Source organism: Gallinula chloropus (genome assembly GCF_964237585.1).
Source record: "Gallinula chloropus genome assembly, chromosome: 4".
Classification (NCBI taxonomy): Eukaryota; Metazoa; Chordata; class Aves; order Gruiformes; family Rallidae; genus Gallinula; species Gallinula chloropus.
The window spans coordinates 83,625,792-83,651,134 of record NC_140088.1 but is presented as its reverse complement, the minus strand read 5'-3'; the positions used below and the strand labels follow the sequence as shown (position 1 = coordinate 83,651,134).

At 52.5% G+C, this 25,343-nt stretch overlaps 1 protein-coding gene across 1 annotated transcript; it reads right to left on the bottom strand.

Annotated features, from left to right (window-relative positions):
* Positions 1-10,595: 10,595 nt before the first annotated feature.
* On the bottom strand, positions 10,596-13,383 carry SPR (sepiapterin reductase; the record flags this gene model as incomplete). Its single annotated transcript, XM_084262866.1, has 3 exons — positions 10,596-11,852; positions 12,002-12,292; positions 13,059-13,383. 3 exons carry the CDS (start codon positions 13,381-13,383, stop codon positions 11,662-11,664), a joined length of 807 nt encoding a protein of 268 aa, XP_084118992.1. The 3' UTR covers positions 10,596-11,661.
* Positions 13,384-25,343: the final 11,960 nt, after the last annotated feature.

Here is a 25,343-nt window from a genome sequence, read left to right as displayed (position 1 = left end):
CAATGGCACTGAAACATGGAGGTTTTGGGCAGGGGCACTGAAATACACAGGTTTTGGGCAGCATCTGCATCTCCTGCTTGTGACAGGACTTGTCAGAGCAGCGCTGATGCTTCAGGCACCAGCAGCATGCCCAGCTCCACAGGTGGCATCACCTGCCATGCCTACCTAAGGGATGCGGTTCTCCTTGGGGACCTGCTGAGGTGACAGCAGGTAGGGTATCAGGGGACAGAGCTGGGAGCATCCTGGCAGTCTCCAAGTCCTTCTTCACAGCAAGAGGTGCAATCCTGCTTCCCCAGCCACCAGGAGCAAACTGAAGCTCCTGATCTTGATTTGTCATCCTGGTCCCTGGGGTGGCAGCAGAGGTGGATGCATTGTTCTTCCATGTCCTGCCTGGGAGCAGACATCCTCATCATCTCTGATAGCAGACTTTGAACATCCTTAGGATGCCTGGCCAGGAGGTCTGTCCTTTAGTACTGTGATTTCTGCAGACATTTTTGAGACTATACTATAGACATCTGAAAGAAGAGCCCAGCTGCAGTGTTAGGCTTCAGCCAGCTCTTCCCACTGGTTCTGGGGGTGAAGTCTGGTCTCCCATTTGATGCCCCACCACGTACCTTGCTTCAAGGGTATAAGATGTTGCCCTTAAAAATCCTTTTCCATGCACAGCAGTGTCATCACTGCAGCAAAATTGTCTTTCTAGGAGAGCTTGGGGAATTTTGATACAGGAAATTACACCTCCAGCCCCACGGAGGGTGTGAGTCCTCCCTCAGACGGTGCTGAACTGTGACACACCCCAACATCAGACCCCCCCCAGGCTCAAGTCGGTTTATTCCCCATGGGCAAAGACAGCAAGATCCCCTGCACCATCACAGGGGTAGGGAATGGTGTGGAGACTTTAGTGCCACATCAGGGAGAGGAGCCTTCTTCACTGGTATGCTGGGAGAGTCCCCCCCCAAAAAAACCCTGCAGGGACTGCGCAGCGTTATATTAGGGGAGACCGGCAGACTTGGCTCCCACTTACCTCCGCAACATACTGTTAAATGGCATCAAGACGGTGTATCAGCCACTTACATATGTTGCTTATAGACGCCAAACTTATTAACACAATAAAACTGCTGCTAAGAAGCTTTCCTGCCTCCTTTTCCACGCAGAGAGCATCAGTGTTGGAAGCACCTAGCCGCTTCGTATGGAAACACCCAGGGTTGCCTTTCATATGGCACCCAGGAAAATAAATACATGACTCACCCAGGGTCCCCCTTCCAGTGCTTGTGGACCTTGGCTGAGAGGACAGGGAGCTGGGGACACCTCAGAGTGGAGGGTGTTGAAGCCAGTCTCGGGGTGAAGCCCTCCCACCCCAACCGGGAGCCTGTCCGGAGGCAGAGTACCTTTTTTGGGGGGAGGGGGGGCTTGCAGGGTGCTGCTGGGTGGGCTGGGCTGCTGGTGGTTCCCTCCGATGCACAGCGCTCTGAATCAATGAATCTTCCTCCCGCTTTGCTTTGTGGTCGGAGGGGGACCCTGGGTGAGTCAGATATTTATTTTCCTGGGTGCCATATGAAAGGCAGCCCCGGGTGTTTCCATACGAGGAAGGTAGGTGCTTCCAACACTGACATTCTCCAGGAGAAAAATAGGCAGGAAAGCTTCTTAGCAGCAGTTTTATTGTGTTAATAAGTTTGGCGTCTATAAGCAACATATGTAAATGACTGATATACTGTCTTGATGCCATTTAACATTATGTTGCGGAGGTGAGCGGGAGCCAAGTCTGCAGCATTCCGACTAATACGTGAGGAGCTGCCAATTCTGGTGGGTTTTTTCCCTTCTTCCTTTCCCCCTTTAAAGAAAAAACCCAATAAATAACTGAACAAGTTAGCAATCTGCACGTGCCAAAATAATGACTCGGACCCTTCCGTCTCCCTTCCTTGGAAAATGGGTAAATATTGTGTTCATTTAGCCCCCGGCAGCAGCTCGAGTCTCTCGAGCTGGGGATGGAAAATCCCAGCTCCTCGGGTATCCTGGTCCCCATGGTTGGGGATGGGGAGAGGGGACGGTGAGGAGAGAGGGGAGCCGGTGCCAAATGTGGCCATGGCTGTTGGTAGAGGAGATGCCAATGTCTCTGCATTTCCCCCTTCCCTGGCAAAGGGGGAGGGGGGAAAAAAAGACAAGGGGAAGGGAAAAAAAAATAAATATAAAATGCTGTGAGTTTCTCCCTCTTGCAAGTAATTTTCAGTTAATTTATGTTGAATCAATGGTTCCTTGCAGTCATATGGATGGCAGGCTCCCAGCCATTATTAGTGTAAACAGATTTGTGAGCAGTATATTTAGCTGTTCCATATTGCTTTTAGGAAATGTGCACATTTCAATGGCGTATACTTAGAGAGGGCCATACCCTGCCACCACTCTGCAGGTGGGGACCGTGCTCTTACCGAGGTGCCTGTGCTCCCGGCCTCCTCTTCCTCACCTGAGAGGAAGCCTCAAGCTGGTGTGAGGGGGTTCGGTTGCCCTTTGAGGCAGCAGGAACCATCGGCTCCTGTACGTCCCGTCTGTATTTCACCTGGAATAAACCCCCCTGCAACACTGGGGTTTTACTGGTGGGGATGGTGTGGCTGAGGATGCACCTTGAGACCATACTGGGATGCAGGAGGCATGTTACCTAGGGACAACATCAGGATGTAGGTGGCACATCTGCCAGCCACACCGTGGGTGTGGGGTCCAGCAGCTGCATCCCTACCTTGTGGGGAGGGATCTGGTCACCCCATCCTCTGCCTGAGTGGCCAGTTTAAGGGAAGTTGCTGTGCTGCAGAGAAGTGTCAATCTTAAAAGGGTGGGGGCCAAAACGTGCTAAAATAGAAATCCCTGGGTATCAGCAGAAGGGGTGCAAAAGCCCAGCCAGCAGCACTGTGAGGAGCCCCCCAAGTGCAGCGGGATGGATTCTGTCCCAGAGCATCTTTCTGCAACCCCCACTTTTTCTAGGCCCTCCTGCCACCGAGGGATGCTCAGAAGGAGCAAGCAGGATCATGTCCTTTCCTACATCCCCGCCAGCTTCCCCTGCTCCCTCCATGCCACGTGCGTGCCTCGCCCACCACCAAAATAACCCAGCAATGCCGAATCCGGAACCCGCTGCTGGTTCACACGTGCCAGGGTGGCACAAAGCGTGGGTGCGGCCCCTCCACCAAGGAACCAGGGCAGGATACAGCCCGGGGGGCTTCTGCTATTTTAATTTTTCCTGTCGGCTTTGCCTGCGTGCCCGAAAATAGCTGCCGCGAGCGGGCTGGCACGGGCGGTGCGGAGCATTGCCAGGCTCCAGCGGCACGGCGGTGGCGGTGAAAGGATTTGGGCAATGCCTCACCATGGCTACCCGGGCCGGGGAGAAGTATGTCGGCTGGGGAGGGAGGGTGCCGGCCCCTTTCATGGAGGAGAAAGCCGCGACATCAGGGCTCTGTTGTTGGATGTCACCGTCTCCCTCCCGCCAGTGTGAAAAATCAATTAGGAAGAATTAGCAACGTGTCAACGGGTGTTGCGCGGGGAGAATTACCGGCCCCATTCTGCACACCGCTTACCAGGGTTCACCCTGGAGTAGGTGTCAGTGTGCCACCTCTCACCCGGCCATCCCCACTGTCCTGGAACTATTACAACCCCAAAAGCACGACACCCAGGCGTCCAGGGTGCTCACATCCAGAATGGGTGCCTCTCTGAGCCTGGGGAGATGCGCGGCACCTCAGCACTCCCTGCCTCAGTTTCCCCATCCCTGTCATGGGGCTTGGCGGGACTGCAGACCCCACCCTTTGGCCCAAGACCCCACTGGAGCCCATCCCTGTGGCTTCGGGACTGCAAGTGGTTCAGAGGGAGTGTAACTTGCCCCATGCTGCCACTTCGCTCTTCCCTCCTCTTTCTGCATGTGTGTGTATATGTATAAATAAGAAGGGGGAAAAAAAATCCCAAACTCTGATTAAAATCGCTTTTTTTATTCACCTGCCCATCTTTCCTCTGTCTCCATCTCCCATTCTATCCAAACTCATAATTAATCGCTCAAGGCAAAAGTAATGAATGTTAATTGGCCATCTGTACAAAGACTAATTAAAATCTACCATGCTGGGGATTAAAACATACCTATAGCAACTGCCTGAATTGAGAATGAGACAGAGGAGAGATTGAGAAAACAGCTGAAAGGCTTGTGCAAAACGCAATCTCGCTTAGGTGTGAGATGAGTTGCAACTCAGAGATCTGAGATGCTTTATTATTAAATTAAAAAAAAAAAAAAAGGGGTGGGGGGTGGGGTGGGGAAGAAACTTCTGAGCTGAGCCGGGAGATGGTTTAATGGGAAGAAAGGCCGCGGGAGATTTCAAAGGCGAAGCGGCACCCTTTGGACCCCAACATTTCGGGGCTGGGTTGGATGAGGATAATAGCAGCCCGCTCCCCTCCCCACTGGTAGAAAATATTTCGTGGTGGTTTTGGCTTCTTAGGGTTTCTGAGTGTGAAGAAATCATGTTGGACATTGGGCAGCTGCTGGGCTGGAGTGGGGAAAGACGGATCCCCTGGATTTGAAGTTTGGGATGGAGCGTGCGGTCTGGTTGAGGGTATCAGCGCCCAGTCAGGCGCTGGTGCAGTGGGGTCTGCATCCTGCTCTGCCCTGAAGCCACGTCGTGCCCTCAGCTGCTCCACTCCGCTCCCAACCCCTTCTTTGTCCTAAATCCTTGGCTTTTCAGGCTGGCCAGCTCTTTGTTGCAGGGAGAGTTTAAGAATTGGAGGAATAGTGCAAAACGAATAAGCCAGCGTTAATTATACACGGGGCCACTTCTCCTCCTCCTCCTCCTCGACACAGCCCTGATGAGCCCCTGGCCCCTGTGCAAACACCCCCTGACCCACCCTGTGCTGTGCATCAGGGCCAACACGGAGCCTGGATCCATCCTACCCAGCTGAGGTGTCCCCTCCAGCTCTGGTGACATGGCTGGAGGTGGCAGGAGGTGCATGGGATGGATGCTGATCAGAGCATGGCAAGGAGGCTGGATCCGAATGGGTTCCCCCAGACTCAGGACAGCTCTGTCTCATGCAAATTGACATTTTTTATTTATTTAAAAGAAAAAAAAAAAGAAAAGAAAAAAAAAGAAGAAGAAAAAAGTGCTTTTCCTCCAGCCAAAGGTGGGAGTGTGTTTCAGCTAGAAATCCCCAACCTGCAGCTCCATCGCCTCGTGTTCCCGAGCAGCTCAAGGCCAGGGCTGTCCCACTCACCAGCTCTAGTGTCACCCAACAACCTGGTTTTTGAATCCCGGGTCCCCAGCTTTTTCTCCCAGAGGCAGCCCACTGCATCTCCATACCCTTGCAATGCCGGCGACCGCTGCAGAGCATCCTGCCCAGGGGTTTATTTGGGGTTCACAGCAGGGGTGTGATGGGGAAGCAGTGGGGGGAGCTGGGCATCCCCCCCACCCCCCCGCCTCCCGAGTGTGCTGGTACTTTCCAGCCTTGCTGGAAGCACCCGGGCTCGGCTCTGCTCTTGTTTTCTCAGATTCGGCTGTGTTTACTCCCAACACGAGTGACCGCCGTGGCCCTATTACAGGAGCGGCTGACAGCTCGGCTGACAAGTGTGCTCGCGGCAGGAATGTGAATGCGGCTCCCGGCCTCGACGCGGTGCCTCGGCGGCAGCTTTGCCTGCGGTGGCGTGGGCAGGGTGAGGCCCCTCTGCCGGCTGGGGTGATGCGAGACCCCCAGGGAAGGAGCTGCTCTGGGTTCCCCACGGGATCCTGCATGGCACTGGGTGCTGCGAGCGATGGTTGCTGCGTGACTCAACTTGTCCTTTCTGGTCTAAACTCCCGTGCTGAGCATCTGCCAGAGTCCCCAGCCATCCTCAAGGGAAGGACCAGGATCTGTCGGGATCATTCAGCGCTGAGCCATCGACACAGGAGGTTTTTAAAAGCCACATGGAGGATGACGGGCAGCAATGGTAGTGCAGGATGGATGCTTTGATCTGCACTGACAGCACCGCTGAAGGAAAGGGAGACAGGGAGCACCCAGGTTTGGGACTGGCCAGTGTCCCCAGATCCCAGGGGAGCCACAGGGGGCAGCTCAGCACTCAATGTTAAGGGAAGGATGCTTGAAATACACCAGGCTGCATCCTATGCAGGCCGGCAGCAAACACGACACAATCTGCCTTTGGGGTGGTGCCTAAAAAAATGGCATTAAACCTCTTATTTCTGGCAGCTCCTTCCCACTGGGCTGGAGGTGGCTGTGGGTCTGCAGGGCCCGATTTGACAGCTGGTCAATTCAGTGGGTGCAAGGTAGTGACAGGAATAATGCCCAAGTCAGGGATCTGACTGGTCCCAGCTTAGTGCCCAGCCTAGTGAGACTGGGCCCACGCTGGATAAAGATGGTTTAATTAATCACAGATCATTTCTGCAATGCCCCCCCATTAACCTCCATAGCAGACTAAATAATAACTCATTAAAGGCATTTGAAGCTCAAAGGAACAGGACAGTTTACCAGAAAACCCACTGCTCTTTGGCTCTAAACTGGGTTAATCTGTCATCTCTCCTTGCTGGACCAAGGGGTCCCTTGTTACACATTAAATAGCTACACCAGGGAACATGGCCAGCATGGAGTTGGTCCTTCTCCTTTCTTAATGCTAAGGCCACCAAAAGCAGGGGACAGCACAGAGGGGAGAAGAATAAAAGCAGGTGAGCAGGCTGAGAGTGAGGAGTGTGAAGGGTTACAGAGAGGAAGATGTGCAAGTAAGTGTTCAGTCTCTTGGAGAAGAGTCGGTGAGAAACATGCCAGCTCAGCAGAAAGATGTTTGTTGTTCTAACCCTCTGGGGCTCGGTGAACATCCACCAAATCCTACCAACAGCCCTGAGAAGACCCTGCAAAGCTCCTGACTTGTCGCATAGAGAGCTGGGAGGCTTTGGGATGGCTGGTTATGTGTCCTGGAGACATGGAGTTAATACAGCAGGTGCCTAGAATGGAGGGGGAACCACCCTATCCCAGGCATCCCCCATATTGACTCCATGACATGGGTGTCTCAGGGGCCTCTGCACACAAGATGGGGGGTCCCTGGGTGAGAAGCGTGGGCACTGCCAGACCTTTCCCCCTCTTTGGGAACACCTTTGCCAGAGGAACAGCTCATTCACCTTTGGCCTCGTGGCCAGAGGCAGCTGCTTGTTTGTGAGCAAGGGGCTTGCTGGGCACTCAGCGTCCTGGCTGAAAGGTCCATACTCAGCACTTCTGGCCACCGGATGGGAAAATAAAGGTCTCCCTTCTGCTGAGAAACCTTTAATAAGGGGCAGAGGAACCTAGCTGCAGCCTATGGCCACACTGAGCCAGGGGCAGCCCAGGGCAGTAGCCAAGATTTGGGAGGTCGTTGGGTGCATGCTGGTTTTAATTTGTGAGGCTTTGAGGGGGATTTAGGGGTCTCACCCTCACCACTGTTCCAGGGACCCGGTGATACACATGGAAACAAAACCCCAGCAGTAACTTTGACTCCTTTATAACCCAGTTCCATGCATTTCACCATGGGCACAAAGAGCACAGTGTCTCCTGGCATGGGGAGGTGGCTGGGGCCTGTCCCCTGGGGACCTGGGACCTGTCACTCAGGCCATGTCACCCCTGAGCACCTCACATATGCTGCCCTTCATGCCCTAAACTAGTTTCAAGGCCATGTTGGGGGGGGGGGGGGGGTTCTGTCATGCTTTAATAGGAACCTCACACAGGGAGGCATCTGCACAGCTTGTGCCCCAGCTCTGTCTCTTCCCTGTTTACCAGGGCTCAGGGAGACATCAGACCTTCACCAACATCCATCCGTTACAGAAACGAGCCAGGAAGGGCTCAGAAAAATGGGGGGGAAAGGGGGAAAACACCCAGAACAGTATTTTGCTGCATGAGACAGGCAGGGGAGGCTGGTAGGGCCCCCCCCCACTGTGCTAGGCAGGACTTTGGATTTGACAAGCCCCACTTTACCCCTGCCAGGGAGAACAGAGCCTGGGGCTCCTGTCTGGGATGCAGGAGGTGATGGCTCCCTTTGGGGTGACTCCCTTCAGCTGCAGGGTTCACGTTTATCCTGGGGGGAGAGAACTGCCCAAATATTGGGGTTCCCCATAGGGTCGGGTACTTTAGCCCCATCGGACACACTCTGCCAGGTGGGCTGTGAGCTTGTATCTTGGAAATCAGGAGAGCTCAAAACTTCTTTTAAATACCCTTTTTCCTCCTTAATTGCGATTCTGGACACAGAGCCTTAATGAAACAAAATATCAGTCATCGTAGGGAGCTGTGATGAGACAGGGCAGAGGCGGGAGGGGACCCCGAATTTGCATCCCGCTCCAACCGCACGGAACTGCCCGATGCGGTCCCACCGCCCAGGCTCCCCGCGCCGCCGTTACCCGGTCTCGGCACGCCCTCAGCTGGTCACAGGCACCGGTAAGAAAGGGAAAGGGGAAAAAAATAGTTCTATCCTTCTGCCATTGCATCTCACAGCACCCATGGGTGCACGGGTGTCAGCTGGACTTACGGGGCACAAGAACACAGGGGATGCTGGTAGCCAGGGGATGCCCTGAAAGCACCACTGGCATTTCTACTTGGTCAGGGGATGTTGGTACCCAAGGGATGCCCTGAAAGCACCACTGGCATTTCTCCCTGGTCAGGGGATGCTGGTACCCAAGGGATGCCCTGAAAGCACCACTGGCATTTCTACCTGGTCAAGGGATGTTGGTACCCAAGGGATGCCCTGAAAGCACCACTGGCATTTCTACCTGGTCAGGGGATGCCCTGAAAGCACCACTGGCATTTCTCCCCAGGCAGAGCTCTCTGCTCCTGGGGCAGGAGTCACAAGCTTATCGTGTCCTTGGGGAGGTTACAGAGCGATGTCAAACACTTAAACCTACATATAGTGAGTCAAAGAGGATGAAACCCCTGAAAAGAAAACTTCCAGGCTACAGCTCAGAGCAGTCAAGTGAGGAGTGACTCTGCTGAGGCAAACTTACTCCACTGAAGTGCTAGCATGAGGTTGCTTCACCAGTAAAACTCAGCAGTGAGCTGCAGCACACTGATGTAGCCATAGGACTCACTCTTGGCATGTGCTGATGTTGGTAACAGTTTTCCTCTTCAAGCAGACAGAGTTTCTGATTTTTGCTCCTGCTGCTCCTTGGCACCAGGAAAGAGTGGAAAGTAACCCAGGTCCCAGCACAAGACAGATATGGACCTGTTAGAGCAGGTTCAGTGGAGGCTGTGGAGATGATGCAAGGGCTGGAGCACCTCTGCTCTGAAGACAGGCTGAGAGAGTTGGGCTGGCTCAGTCTGGAGAAGAGAAGGCTGTGGGGAGACCTGAGCACCTTCCAGTCCCTCCAGGGGCACCAGGAAAGCTGGAGAGGGGCTGGTGACATGGGCAGGGAGGGACAAGACAAGGGGAATGGCCTTCAGCTGCAGGAGGGCAGATGGAGAGGAGATGGGAGGCAGAAACCCTTCCTGGGGAGCGTGGGGAGGCCCTGGCACAGGCTGCCCAGAGCAGCTGTGGCTGCCCCTGGATCTCTGGCAGGATTCAAGGCCAGGCTGGATGGGGCTTTGGGCACCCTGGGCTAGTGGAAGCTGTCCCTGACCATGGCAGAGGGTGGCAATAGGGGGACACTTTGAGGTCCCTTCCCACCCAAACCATGCTATGAATCAAATCCAGCAATTCACACATTAACATTGTGTGTAGCAAGACACAAGCACCCCACTATTTAAAGCCAGTGTTCCCTGCCTACATACACTCCCGGGTGGGAGAAGTTTGGTTTGAAGTGTCCAGTTCCAAGTGGTGCCTCTGTGTTACCCCAACCCCTCATATGCAGATGCCCCTAAAGACACAGAGGTGTTGATACAGCCCCAGACACCTGAGGGTGGTCAGACTTCACAGTCCAGAAATACACCTTTCCTCTGGGCTATCCCAGTTTTTAATGCCAAAGAACCCATCTGCATCTCCCACCTCACTAGTACCAGGTGGCCCTGTGCCTAGGGCAGCCCTGTCCCCCACTACCAACCCAGCACACTTCCTGAGATTTGAGGCTCCTTGAGCCTTTCTGGGGCAGGGAAGGAGCTTATCTACCTTCAGCCAGCCCCTCACAAGTCAGGGTCCAAGCCTCTATCAAAGCAGGTCCTGGCACCCCCAGCTCTGAGCACTGGGGTTATTTTTCAGAGTGCCAGGTCACAAACCCCAATTTCTGCCCAAGAGGGGATGGGACAAGCCCACACAGCTACAACGTTGGCAGCAGCAGGTCTGTCCAGGCTTCACAGATCACATTCAACACCTCAACCACGAGGTGCTAAACCCCCAAAAAGCCACCCCATCACCAGGGTAACAAGCAGCACAGGGGGGTTTTGCCAATGACTTTCACAGGCATAGACAGAAGATGAAGCCAAAGAGCAGACTCACTAGACCTTGCTAGAAAGGGTTAGGTTTGGGGTTTTTTTTTGAGCTGTGCAGGATTAAATTAACACAGAGTTAATGAAGTAATTCAGGGAAGAACAGGACTCCAGGTGGGCACATGTGGTGCCTTGTTGGATGAAGACAACACTTAACCCAGGCTCCCTCCTTCCACCCACCCAAAAATTTACCCATTTTTAAAGATGCAGCAGTAGACCTGGACTAGACATGAAACTTTTAATGACGGTAGATCCAAGCAGAGAAAGTTTGAATGACAGGGTTGAGACAACTGCAGGAAACCTGTTCTCACCGAGCACAGGGAGATGCCACACATTTCCAGGGCACACAGGTGGTGCCACTGTGCTTCACAGCAGCTCTTCCACATCAACGCATGCTTCAGATCAGCTGCTTTCTAGATGGGCACAACTTTAAAGGCCCATCCCTCCTGAAACCTGATGAAAAAGTAAGGATAAACACCCATAAAAATGAAAAGAACCCAGGGGGAATTGGTCCCAGACCCTGCAAACAAGAGCATGGCATGAACTCAGGGCTGAGGTGTGCATGTAACCCATGCTGCTTGTGCACACCAACCTAAATATTCATTCATATTCCCTTGCCAGCTCCCCCTCCTGGTGATTTGTGGAAAAAAAACTGCAACAAGAACAGGCTTTCCATCTTAAGGCACAAAACTCACAGAGAAAACAATCCCAGAGCTGTGGGAGCCTAGACAAGCCACTGGTGAGACGGGGATGGAATGGGAAGGCAGGGCTTTGAAGTGACAGCCACCACCTCCAGCCCCAGGAATGGCTCTTTCAGTCTTTGGTGACTTGCTGAGCATGCAGCTCCTGTGGGGCAAAGGGCACAAACATGGGAACACTCAGCTCTAAACTGACTGCTGGCTTCTCTGAGACCTTCTGGGGTGGCTTTCTGACCTGGTCTCAGACGCCTCGGTACCTTCTTGGCTCACACACGCTCAGGAGAGCTTTAAGAATTCCACACTTGTGTCCTTGAAAAAGGTCACCTCTGCTCCCCCATGCTGAGCAGCTGAGAAATCCCCACTCCTGACAGCAGGTGCCCGGGAGGGCGCAACAGCTACAGCACATCAAAGCAAAAACTTCCCTCCATCCCCACTGGGGCACTAGGGGTATTTATAAGGCACCCAGAGGTCTTCTCTTAAAAAACCAGACAGCTCCCAGGACTCAAACACAGTCTTGAAAGACACTCAAGGCTGCCAAGCCATGGCTCAGCAGAAAGGAAAGCAGGAAGGCAAAGGGGGAGGTGAGAACAACTCAGATGTCATAGAAATCCACATGGGCACCAGAGCAGAAGGTGTCCTCTTCCAGGAGATTCACCAGCTTCTGGGCTGACACGGTACAGTCTATCAGCTGCTTGTTCTCCTGCAGACTTTGGAAATATTGACGCATCTCAGCATCTCCAGTCTTAGTCCGGGCCAAGAGCTGCATGTCTGTGTCCATAGGACCTGGAGAAAGAGCAACCAAAAAGAAATCACACGCTGAGAAAGCAAAACCTGGGGCTCATTTTCCCTCTGCACCTGGCTGAGCTGCAAGAATCTTTCCTCCACAAAGCCAAGGAGAGAATTTATAGCAACTAGTGAGCAACCTTCCTCACCTGGGGCATAGTTGAGCACACGGACATCAGGCTCCTCCAGTGCCAGCACCCGGAACATCATGTCCCGGGAAGCCTTCCCGCTGCAGTAGAGCGTCCAGTTCTTGAAGGGCTTCATGGCACAGAGTGAGGAGATGTTCACCACTGTCTTCCTCGAGCTGGGCCGCTTCCCAAAAGCTTGCAGGGCGGTAGAGGTGAGGCAAAGCGCCGAGGTGACGTTGAAGGCAAAGTAGCTGTTGACCTCCTCTGGGCTGGTGAGGTCGAGGAAGGATTTGGAGATGTCTCCCAGGGAGCCTGGGGAGGATAAAGGAGTTTAGGGTAGTTAAAGATATATTCAGCAACATGGCAGATCCCTTTTGTTCCTACATGTCCACGTGCAGCACTCTTACAGACAAGAGCGATTGGCTTTGATGGCCCAGCCTCTAGCAGGGTCTTACAGCAGAGTGAGGAGCTCAGCACAGCCCAGCTCTGCACAACCCAGCTCTGCTCATCGCCTGTGGCTGCCCTCTGAACCAACAGTGATGACATGGGACACAGACCTGCCCTGCCAAAACAAACAGCTCCCAACCTCCAGCCTGAAGCCCCACGTCCCCATGGGCCACCACGTGCTCTCCCATACCTGGAGCCAGAGGCACCACTCCTGTAGCACCTACTGGAACACCTCGTGTCATTTCGGGTGGGAAGAAGGCAGACGTTAAAGCCTGCAACAGACGCACCCACAAAGCCGGGCGAGGTGCTCTGACGGCTCCTACTGGGGGAGCATCGTGGCAAGAGGGCGCGGGGCTGCAGCAGGGTGCCCAGCTGGCCCTGCACCTCCACTGAGAGGCACAACGCCGCGAGAAACAAAGCGCTGCGGGCCCAGCAGCAACCCGCCCCGGGCTGCTCCCCGGGCTCGTTACTTCTGTAAGCCCCGGGCAGGGCACAGCCCCCACGGTCTATGCGCTGGCACCTGATCAAGCCTCGGCCCATCGGCTGCAGAACCAAGGGGAAGGCTCTCTGGGGCTGAACCCCGCTCTCCCGGGGAGGGGACGGGGATTGCCGGTGCGGCCACGGTTATTACCAGCGTTGTTGACGAGGAGAAGGCGGCCGGCGGAGGCGGCGGGCAGGACCTCCCGCAGGGCGGCAGCCGCCCGCCGCAGCCCCTCCTCGCAGCCCAGGTCGGCGGCCACACATTCCACCCGCAGCCCGGTGCCGCCGCCCCGCAGCTCGGCCGCCAGCTCGGCCAGCGGAGCCGCCGACCGCGCCACCAGCAGCAGCACCGAGCCCTGCCCGAGCCGCGGGGCCAGCAGCCGCGCCAGGCTGCGCCCGAAGCCGCGGGAGGCGCCAGTCAACACGCAGGCGGTGGCGCCCCAGGGCCCGGACACCGGCTGCGACGCCGACTCCATCCCGAGCCCGGCCGGAAGAGCCGCACCGCGTGACTCGCCCCATTTATTCCCACCCCCCCCCACCGCCGCTTTGTGAATGGCCGCTGGGAACGCGCCGACACCGCGGCTGGATCCTGATTGGTCGCCGCCGTCGGCGCGGGCCGCTGACGTATGCTGGTGGGCGTGGCCGGAGCGGGGCGGTCGGGCCTCCGGCTGCTGCCCCGGGGCATCGCCGCCCGGTTCGGGGCCGGGGGCCGGGGCACGCTGCGCTCTGCCCCGCCTGCAGCGTGTCCCGCACGGCGGCTGCCCGGGGCTGCCTCAGGGGGTGTGTAACGCGGTTGTGCTGTCGCGCGTGTTCCAGCCTGGATGTAAATCACGGAATCGTCACCAGGGATCCAGGGGCAGCCACAGCTTCTCCGGGCAGCCTCTGCCAGGGCCTCCCCACCCTGCCCGGGAAGGATTTCTGCCCCACATCTCCTCTCCATCTGCCCTCCTGCAGCTGAAGGCCGTTCCCCTTGTCCCGTCCCTCCCTGCCCTTGTCACCAGCCCCTCTCCTGCTTTCCTGGAGCCCCTCGAGTGAGTGGAAGGGGCTCTGAGCTCTCCCTGGAGCTTTCTCTTCTCCAGGCTGAACCAGCCCAACTCTCTCAGTCTGTCTCCAGAACAGAGCTGCTCCAGTCTTCAGATCATTTCTGTGGCTTCCTCTGGGCGCTCTCCAACAGCTCTGCATCCTCCTTTTCCTCGGGACCCCTGAGCTGGATGCAACATTGCAGGGGGTGTCCCCAGAGCAGAGCAGAGGGGCAGAATCCCCTTAACCTGCTGGTCATGCTGCTGGGGATGCAGCCCAGGACACGGTTGGCTTTCTGGGCTGCCAGCACACACTGATGGGTCATGGTTGAATTTTGTATCAATCAACACCCCCACATCCTTCTCAGGGCTGCTCTTCATCCATTCCCCTGGCATCCTGTGGATGTGCAGGGGCTTGCCCTGCCCATGTGCAGGACCTTGGACTTGTTGAACTTCATGTGATTCACACAGTCCCACCTCTCAACCTGTCCAAATCCCTCTGATGACATCCCTTCCCTCCAGCACGCCAACCACATCACTCAGCTTGGTGCCAGCAGAAAACAGAGGGTGTACTTGATCCCACTGTCCATGCCTTCAACAAAGATGTTGAAGATCACCAGTCACAGTTAAACAGTGCTGGTCCCTTCCCTTGTAAGAGTATGTGTGTCCCCAGCACCTCCTCAGCCTCAGAGCTTTGCTGGCTGCCACTACTACAACCTTCCTCCTGGAAGGCACGCTGGCAAAGCCTTTGCACACCTCCTTCCCCTGCAGTCTCTGCTTTTGGCAGTTAGATCTGGTGGTTCATTAGGTTGCCAAATAACATTAGAGCCCTAAACCCCCTTCAACAAAACACCTTGGTGCAGGAACGTGCAGAGAGCTTTCAAAGAGGGTTTTTGCAAGGGGTGCCTGGTTACTGGGGAATTAGCTGGCAGTTGGGCTTGGCTTCCCAGCTGTTACATCCTGAGGACAGATGGACCCCTGCGGTGCGTGAGCAGGTAATGAAGTGGGGGTTCACTCTCCTGGGCTGAAACCATGCAGCGTTCTAATAAAGCATTAAAAATTCATAGTATGGCAAGAACCCAAGGGTGATATTTGTTTTGCTAAAGCAAATCTTACACATTCAGTAAAATAAAGCTCGTCACACACACAAAATAAAAAGGCAGCAAACGAGTATTTTTTTCACAAGTAGCTTCTTAATAGCAGAACTTGCTTTAGTGACTGCCAGTTCCCCCCTTCCCAGTGTGGCAGCTCTGATCTCCTGCATCCATCATGCTACTTGCCCTGGTTCCCAACTACACCCTGTCCCATGTACCTGTACTCAAAGCAGAACTAGGCCAGCTGGAAATGACCATTGTTTTGGCTGGACTTTCCTCCCAGCAGACCATTTCCTCTGCCTGACCTGTTACCACGCTGCACCAAAGGGTGTAGGAGTGAAGGTCTGGGAAGTGGGGTTTTTAAGCTGATAGAAGTTGTTTGTGCTAATAATATTCAGTAAAAGTAAAAAACCAGAGGGAGGGACTGGTGACTGAATCAGCCCAGAGCTGATCTGTAAGTTACCTCCTGATATCTCCATCTCTCCTTTGCGCTCCTCAGGAAACAAACAGCTTCGTGCCAAGGACCCACCTTGCCCTGTGCAAATTTAGGCAAATTGAGGGTGAAGTGATGTATGTTTTTGGCTCCTTGTCATTGCAGCCTCAGCAAAACGACTTCCCGAGCTGGCGGTGCTGCTCTTGCACAGATGACCTGTGAAACCACCTAACCTCCTGGTGTGTCTGAGCCCCAGACAGCTACAGCTGCCTGTAGAAAAAGAACAAAAGCTCATTGTATTTTCTATCACCGCCCACTCCTTGGGGAAGCCCCACTGCTGTGTTTGCTGCTCTGGCTCAGACACATCATTTACTGAGGCCAGACGCTGTGGTTGGCTTGAGCAGGTGGACTTGTTATCTGTGACTTCATCGGTGCCAGTAACATCATCAGCATTCCCCATCCCAAGGGAGCAACCCTTCTCCTCCCCCCCCTCCCCATCCAATTATTAATTGTAGTAAAATTTTGCACAGCAACTGGATTTTTGCAGCATTCTTGCTGCTTCTCTATCGATGCAGATGTCCCTGGAATCAGTCATGCTGGAGTTACTCATCTATGATGCCAGATGATGCTGGGAGGGTTTCAGAGATGTGTCAGAGGGGCTGCGTTGCTCATGTTATCTTGGCTATCCTGGGGTATCCTTTATCCTTCACAGACAGCTCTAAGTTTTCAAGAAGCAAAGCCCTTCTCTCCAGGGATGGTCTGTCCTTTAGTTCTACACAAGCATGAACAATACCAAAGTCTCCACTAAAATTCCACTACCTGATTACATTACAGAGCATAAAGTGAACTAATATATAGACATGAACACGTAGCAACTGGCTGAGATAATAGGTAGGGAAGGGAGTTTTCATGACCCATGGGAGCTATGAAATACCCCCTCAGATCAATTCGTTTCTCATTCCCTGGGTTCCTTTTTCAGTTGGTTGTTTTGAGGATTTGTTGAATTTCACTGACCCCAAGTAGGGGCTTGTGGGGTGACGTGGTGTGAGTTGAAAGCAAGAGAAGAAGAAAGTAAGATGAAAACAAGAAGGTTCTGGCAAATCCGTGAGCAAAATCTGATTTATGGCCCAATTTGTTAAGACTGTATCCAAGATGTATTCCTCTGGACTGTGTCCTGATGGACAGAGTGGATGGTGGAGACCCTCCATAAGCAGCTTGGTGAGGGTGAGCATGATGTTGGGAGCTCTGCTTGCTTAGTTATAAAGGTTAAACTTTATTCCTGGTGTTCCTATGATCTTACACTAGATGCCTTCTGTCTCCTGAGACAGCAGCTTGCTTCTTCCACTGGATTTTCACTCAACACAATCATGCTGGTAGTGACTATTCCACTTTTCTCAGAGAATGTTAGATCCTAAGCATTGCTAGCAATTTCAGAGCCTGCTGGGATCTCACATGTTGTGTGTTTAAGGGCAGGAAGGTACCAACACTCCATATCCTTCCCTGACCACCCTGAGGTGCTGCTGGGAGAGCAGCTCTGGGGTAAAAGGAGATGGTTTGCAGTTTTGCAGTAAGGGTAGGGAACTTCTCATCAGGAGTTTTGGACAAACAACAAATCCAGTAAAGGATGTAGATAGTGCCCTGGGACATACTCTTCTTCCCCATTTTATTTGGGCTGCTCTGGTGCTCAGGAATATGTTTTAAAATAGAAATGTTTGCTGTTGGCTGGGGATTTGGATAGTACCTCAAGAAATACAACACAAAGCACTGACTGCATGGAATAAGGCAGGCAGAACGGGCTGTGCATGGCAGAAAGGTGATCGCTGGGCTCTCAGAAGGGATCTAAGTTGGGCTGAGAAGGTGGTAGAGCTGGGAAAGCCCCTGAGCGTGACCTATTGTATAGGTGTGACTATACCAGTTAGTGAAAGCGTTTTCCTGAGCAGCATTAGGTGAATGCTGAGGGGAAACCACATGCTCCAGGGAGGGTTTTTCTCCTGAGCAATATGAACATCACCTCCTCTCCAGATGAGCAGGGAGGTGCTGGAGGATGAGCAGGTTGTCACAGACCCTCCCAGGGCATCAGGAGCAGCTCAGATGAGGTCTCAGCATGCATGCTAGGACCTCACCCTGGCAGCAGGAGGGTTGGAACTCTTTGCAGGATGTTGGTTGGGAAGATGAAGTCATACACCAGAACCAGGGAGATCGATGGCCATTCTCTTAAAAGATGGCAGATACTCTGCTTCCCTCCCACCCCATGCACTGGGCCTCTTGGTCTTCACAAGGCAGTAGGATCCAAATGAAGGCAGCAGGATCCAGATGAAGCTGGATCCAAAGAGCAAGCATCACGAAATCACACACACCATGAAGCCCCCAGCTCTTCATCCCCCAGCTTTAGGGCTTCCTTCCCTCGCAGCTCAGGCTGTAGTTGAGAGAACCATCACTAGGTGTCAGCGACATTTAAATTCTGGAGGGTGCTGTGGACAACCCCAGAAACCCGGGGCCCCAGGAGGGCAGCAGGGTGTGTGCTGGAGGCTTCGCTCCTGGGCAGCGCAGTGCAGGGAGAGCCAGAGTCACTGCTGCAAGCCAGCAGGGATATGCCAGGGGAACAGATTTCTTTTGGTGCTTTTGATTTTAAATAGCTACTGGGGTATTATCAGAATTGCCCAAATTTTCCATCACTTGAGATTGTACCTATTGGATTTGCCTGGAGAAGCCACCCAAGCCACGTTTTTGTTGTGGCACGGATCCCGTTGGCACTGGGCTATTGTGTGTGTGATTGTAATGCTCAGTGAGGGGCATAACAGGGCTCTCCCCAATCCAGGGAAAGGCAGGAGGACTTCCAGGGGGGAAACCCACCCCACATGCTGCAGAGGTGGTGGGAATGCCATGGAGCTGGTACTCCCAAGCAGCAGCTGCCGTAACACTGCCAGGGCTCACGCGTGTTGGAGAGGAAGTGCTGAATTCCTTCTGCAAAGGACTCTTAACAATTGCTTTCAGGAAAAGCCCTGGGTATTTCTGCTCTGCGTTACCACCCAAGAAGGGCAGGGCTCAAAGCCATACAAGGTGGCCCAGGGCTGTAGTCATCATCACCATGATGACCCACGGGCTGCTGGAAGGGAGGACTGTGGTTTCGCTCCTGGGCTCTGCTTGTTGTTTTTAGTAGCCCAAAGGCCACCCCAACTCTGGGATCTCATCGTTCAGAAGCTAATTGTGTGACCTCCTGAGGACAAGATGCCTCAGATGACAGGAGATTGCTTGCCCCATACAGTTGTGCTGCTATTTGGCTGGGTTTCACACCAGCAAGGAAAATGAGGATGTGCTGAGCAGCACAGCGGGAACCTCACTCCTGCAGCTATCCAGGGATCACGCAGAGAAGAAATACCCTCTCATTATGGGCTAGGTGGTAGAGTCTCCCTCCTACTCATAAATGATGCTCCCTTCTGCTGCTGGCATGGGTGAGCCATGGCAGAGGGCAGAACTCAACGCTCACTACGGTGCGACGTACGTGGAACGAAAATATATCACACACTGCTTGAGCCTAAGGGTCAATGTGTTTGTCCTTCTGCTTCTAAACAAAGACAGGGAGACCAGCCCTTTCCTTCTCTGCGCTGCTCCCTGCCAGCACGGGCTTCCCAGGTTCAGCTATACAGTCCAGAGCTAAGGAGAAGCTGAAGTGGGGACCCACCTCTTCAGGCTTCAAACCTTGTCAAGGTGAATTGGCAGGGCTTTGGTCATCCCAGTGCAGCTTGCCAAAAGATTTTCACTCCAGCATTTTGAGCAGTGATCCCTGTCCCTATATTTAATTAATCCAGAAACTCAGGCTTGAAAAGTCCTCCAAAAAGGTTGAAAGCCAGAACTTCATAGCTCAAGTCCATCCCTCCAGTGTTTCAGTCTGATGGAGCTATTAATTCAGAAAACAAGGTATAATGAAAGGCACAAGAAAATGAGAGTCATGATTAGAAGTGCCAAGGTATGTCTCAGGCAGGGATTTGTGAAGCAGCATGGTAATATTAGAGAGGCTTTAACATTTATTTCCATCCTGGAATGTAAAGCAGAGCAGGATTTTAAGCACGGAGCCTAGTGGCTGGAAAAGGGAGATTTATCCTCAGGAAATATCTTGTGGAAGACTGGATTATTTTGTGGTTATTGATATGTGCAGATGAATGCACCCAGGGGCAATAAAACACACCGAGGCAGGTCTAGACAAGGGCACCTGCCCGAGAGCAGCAGGACCACAGTGGAATCATCGTACTGAGCCTCTGGCAAACTGGTCTGGTGGTTGCTGCTGCTGCTGTGGGTGGCATCAAAGTGTGTGGGATGGTGGCAATCAGTGCAGAGGGAGCTGGGGCCCTTCTGGAGAAGTGGCAGCTGCTGACAGCCCTTCTCCCTTCTCCCACCCTCCATACAACCAGGAGCACAGCCAGCCTGGCTCCCCGTGGCTCCTTGCTTCCTCTGGTTCTCCCTCCCAGCTGCAGCCCTTTCCCCTTCGCCCCACGAAAGGGCAGCCAAGTCCCAAGCTCTCTCCTCCCTTGAAAGGGCAAGATTGCATTTCAGGGGTGCACGGGGGGGTATGTACTTTCAGTTGGTATTGTGTGACAAAAACACGGATGGCAGCTGAGGGAGGGGGGTAAATGAAATGCAGGCACCTCTCTGGGCAGCAGAGATTTATTTATTGCCTTGGGGTTGAAGCAGAGAGTGCTAAAGGTCAGCCTTTAAGAAGGAAACCAGGCTGCTGCACCCCCAGAGCAAACAGGACTGGCTGACTTGTGTGGTTAGTCAGCACCCACACTGCTCCTGCTGCTTTAGCCAATACCCTGTGCCTTTCCTTGTCTGGCTTCAAGAGGTTGGGTAGGAGAAAGCCAATGATGAGGACTCCCAGCCTACCTGAGAGAGGTGTCATGGCCAAAGGGGTTTGGTGAAGGTGGAAGGAGCAGGTGGAGGCTGGGGATGCAGGAGGTGAACATGGAGGCAACTAACAGGGGCTTCACCATGCCAGTCCATACCCCAGAGACAGGAACCTGCTTGAGATTATTTGAGTGTCTAACGATGTGTGTGTGTGTTTGTGGCGGAAGCATCTAGCCTTGTTTGTTCTTTTATTTCTACTTTTAATTCCTGGGTCTGTTTGTGAGCCCCCCTCATTACACAGTGAAACGTTTTCCTGAGTAACACTGGTGAGACCAAATATAAGAGTAGCTTGGCATTGTGCCTGCCCAGCGTTGTTTGAATGTAGGTGTGGTGAGAAGAGCACGGAGCTGACTGGAAGGGGAGAAGCCAGCAGCAAGAGGGGGGAGTGGGTAAGGAGGCAGAGTGTCCTGGTTTTGGGCAGGAGATGTAACAGCCCAGAATGAAAACCCCAAATAGGCACAATCAGAATGAGATTGTTAGGTTAAAGAAAAGACATGAATTCTAATGGTGGTATCACTGTGTTGAGCTGGCAGAATTAAAGCTGGTCCTGAATTTGGGAAGATCCCAGGTGCCACAGTAATTTGTAGGCAGTGATGGTATCATTTGAGCAGTGATGGAATGACTGAGCCCTTGCAGGCAGAGGCAAACTGTTGAACCTGCAGCCCCAGGAAACCTGCACATGAGGCTATGTGAAGGCTGCTCAAGGTTTCTGACCTGTTACCTTGATTTTTAAGGAAGTTTTGGACCACTGGAAAGCACTAATGAGAGCTCAGTAATTAAAAGGGAGAGTTTTTAAAGCTCCATCAGGCTGTCAGTCCCATAAAAATAATTATATGGAACTTCATTAGTAGGACATTGAGGGAGTGTAGAAGAGTTAACATCAGCCAGCGTGGTTTTAAGGGAAACAGAATCTGTCAGGCAAACTTGATATCATTTTTCAGTGAGATTATGAGCTGGCAACAGACATCTTTGATGCATTTGTGTTGGTACTGCATGGTGATTTGATTAATAAGTGAGAACAATACGAATTCAGCGGGTTTATGTCAGTGACTGGCAAGAATAAATAGCAAGAATAAATAAACCTCTTGTGGACAGGCTTTCAAATGGTACAAAGTTTGTGTGGCAGCCAATAATAAGGGCAAGTCCCAGGCTGCTTGGTAAGCCAGATGCAAGCAATGAATATTCATGTGAAGGTGACCAAATGCCATGTGTCTAGGGACAAAGAATGTGGCTTTTCTTACAGAATGGAAAGTTTCATCCTAGATGGCAGTGACCTGAAAAGAATTGAAGGTGACAGTGGGTAATCAGCTGGACATCAGCCTTGGTGTGACCCTGCGGCCAAGGGGACTGGCTGATGGTGCCTGTGATGCTACCAACAAAGCCTTGAGGAGGAGCAGATGGATTATGTTCTCTGTGCACCACAGCCACTGCCGTATCCACTTCTGGCACCCACAGACTAAGGGAAATCTTGAAATAGTGTAGGGTTTTGGTTTTTTTTGCGGGGGGAAAAATACTGGAAAAGGTGCCTTCGAGTGGAAGGCTCCAAGAACTTTGTTCAGTTGATCAAAGAAGAGGTTGGGTGATCCCAGAGCTTAGGACCATACATGAACACTATAAATGTGGTAACAGCAGATTTGTGACTTTACCAGGCATCACAAACCAAACAGAGAGATCTGCAGCTGAAAGGAAGTTGGAGGGTGGGTGGGATTTGCTATGGCATCACAAACATCACCAAGTTTTCCTCTTAAAAATGTGCACAGACTTCACCATAGCTTTAGAAGCCAGTTGACACATGGAAAATATATGGTTGGTGCTCCTTGAAAGATCCTCCTATTTGATGTGAATATTTATGACTCCATGGAAATGGTTTTGGTGCTCTTCTCCCCATGAGAAAAATGTGATGTTTTGGCGGACACATTTTTTAAAAATACTATTTATTTTGATTCCATTCAAACCTAAAGTCTTCTTTTTAGTCAGACTGTTGGAGTGCCTCACAGCACCTGCCCACGTTGCTCTGTGGAGGTTTATGCTCTGCTTTTCTTCAGGATGTGGTCTTGCTGGATGAGTCACACCATGCTCCATGTGTTGGTCTCCTCTTCTTGCTGGAACACTACACTGCAGTGTTGAAAAAAGTAGTCCTCATTCTTTCTGGTGCTGCAGGGGAGTGAGACTAAAGTAAGACTAAAGGCAACATCAGAATTTGATGACTACTTGATATTTAAGTTCCCTTCTCTATGTTTAACCCCCATGTATTCCAAGCAATGTCCTCATACCAGAGAAAGCTAAACCCTGTATCCGAGACCCTTATTTGTGATAATACCATTGTCTAACTAAGTGTTCAGGAGGACACCTGGCATCAGTGGCACTTGTAGCAGTTCTCATCTGGTAACTAAAACCAGTGAGGATTGTTGCCAGCCACTCACTCTTTGACTGCTGGTTTTTAATCCTGTTTCTAAAGCTCAGCGAAGACAATGTGCTAGTTACCACTGGCTTCAGGACTACTGGCTCAGTCCCCAACAGCACAAGCCCCTACTAATTTGAAGGAAAACAGTAATAATCTTAGCCACTAACAGCAGTAGACGGTGGTATCTATGGATTTTTACATAGTTTTTACTGGAGCTGGGTATGTATCACACACTGAGCAGTGCATTATGTATTTCCCGTAGCCACAGGCAGCTCATTTCAACAGTCTGAAGGCCAAAGCACTTGAAATCACAAATTATCTGCTCCTTGCAGCAGCCCTCACAGTGTTTTCCCATGTGGGACCGCCCCTGTAAGCTGCTGTGCTGGAAGCACCAGACTTCTGCTGCGGATGCCCTGGCTTGCCTGCAGCACTGGCCTCTGCAGAGCAACTGAGGAGGCAGGGACAAGATCACAAAATCATAGAATCACAGGGGTTGGAAGGGACCTTCAGAGATCATGGGGTCCAACCCCCCTGCCAAAGCAGCTCCCCAGCTCATATTGCACAGGGCGGCGTCCAGACGGGGCTGGAATCTCTCCAGAGATGGAGACTCCACACCCCCTGGTGTGCCTGTCCCAGGGCTCTGGCACCCTCACTGGGGAAAAGTTCTTCCCCATGTTGGTGTGGAACTTCCTGTGCTCCAACTTGCAGCCATTGCCCCTTGTCCTGTCCCCACAGAGCACTGAAAAGGGGCTGCCCATTTCTCCCTGTGTCCCAAAGATGCACAGTGCTTCCTCCCAGTACAGCTCCTGACCCAGCCCTGTCGGAAGGCAGTGCCAGGCTGCTGGGCTCAGAAACTGCCCTGCTATTTTTATCCCCTTTCCTTCCACTGTTGATGTGTCTCTTTGCTTCTTGGTCCTCGGAATGCTTCTATCAGATCTCCATGGTGATTGCTGTCGGAGGACAGATTTCCTCACTGGTGTTAACACATCCCAAGCGACATCCATCTGGTCTTGCTCGACACCGTGTTTGGCAACCACAGGCATGGTGTACAAGGGCTGGTGAACTTCATGTGAACTAATGAAGGTTTTGTGAGGCTGTCCTTGTCCCTTCTGCATTGTTCCAGTCATGGTGCATTGTGTTTTGGGAAGTTTTTTTTATCCCCTTCTCATTTAATTAAGTGATGATACAGGGATATTCAGATCAGCAGCCTTCAGCCTTAGGAGGTAGTGGTGAAGGAAGCCAGAGGTGTGCTTGCACACCTCTTACTGTAGTTTATTTATATCTCAGAAGATGAAACAGCAAAAGCAGAAACACTCAGTGGTATGCATAGTCTGGTCTTGGTCTTGCTCTTCATCCCAGCAGCTGTGGCCCTCCCCACCATGCCTATGTCTGAGCGTGGGATCTCCATGCAAGGACAGCTCCACCACACCAGTAATACATAGCTGGGAACGGGACCCTGCCAGTGCCATTTTCACTACACAAAATAATAACAATAATAACCATCTGCTTCCAAAGGAGGGAGCTGTATGGACACCTGCAGCGTTAAACCTCAAGAAGACCTTGACTTTCGAGCATGTCTCTGGGAGCTGGTGCTGTTTTCTGAAGGAAGCTTCGCTGTGTCCTTGGGTGAAGATGTTTCTTGGGTTGTGTAACTGGAGGGGGGGGATGTGTTGCAACACAGCAGCTGGTGGGACGTTCTAGGATCAAGCTGAAAACTGGTTTGATGTCAGCAGGAAGCTTTATTTGGGACCACACACAACAGCATCTTTGCAGGGTGGGGGTGATATTTTTCATCGGGCTGATGGACAGAATGATGCTGGAGAAGTAGAGGTTCATGAGGCAGGGGGATGTCTCTGTTTGGGGCAGTGACACACGTTTCTTTTCCTTGTGGAAAGACCTGGGGGAGTTTTTTGACAGCCAGGTGAATATGAGCCAGTGGTGTGCCCAGGTGGTCAAGAAGACCAACAGCATCCTGGCTCGTATCAGCACTAGTGTGGCCAGCAGGACCAGGGCAGTGACCATCCCCTCTGAGTACTGTGTAAGGAGGACACTGAGCTGCTGGAGCAGGTCCAGAATTGGGGAATGAATTGGTAAAGGGTCTGGACCATTGGTCTGGTGATGAGCCGCTGAGGGAACTGAGGTTGTTTAGCCTGGAGAAAAGGAAGCTGACAAGAGACCTTCTTCCTCTCCACAACTGCCTGGAAGGTCTCTTCTCCCAAGTGACAAGTGATAGGACAAGAGGAAATGTCCTTAAGTTTCGTCAGGGGAGGTTAGGTTCGTAATTAGGGAAAAAGTCTTCACCCAAAGGGTTGTCAAACACTGGGCCAGGCTGCCCTGGGAGGTGGTGGAGTCACCATCCCTGGACTATTTATAAGATTAGACATGGCACTTTGGGATGTGGTTTAGCAGATATGAAGGTGTTGGGCTGACTGTTGGACTTCATGATTTCAGAGGTCTTTCCAACCTAAAAGATTCTGCAATTCTATGACTCTATTCTCTGATTCCTGCTGGGACCACAACAATGTCACTGCCATGGGGCTGTGTACAGGCTGCCCAGAGAGGTGGTGGATTCCCCGTCCCTGGA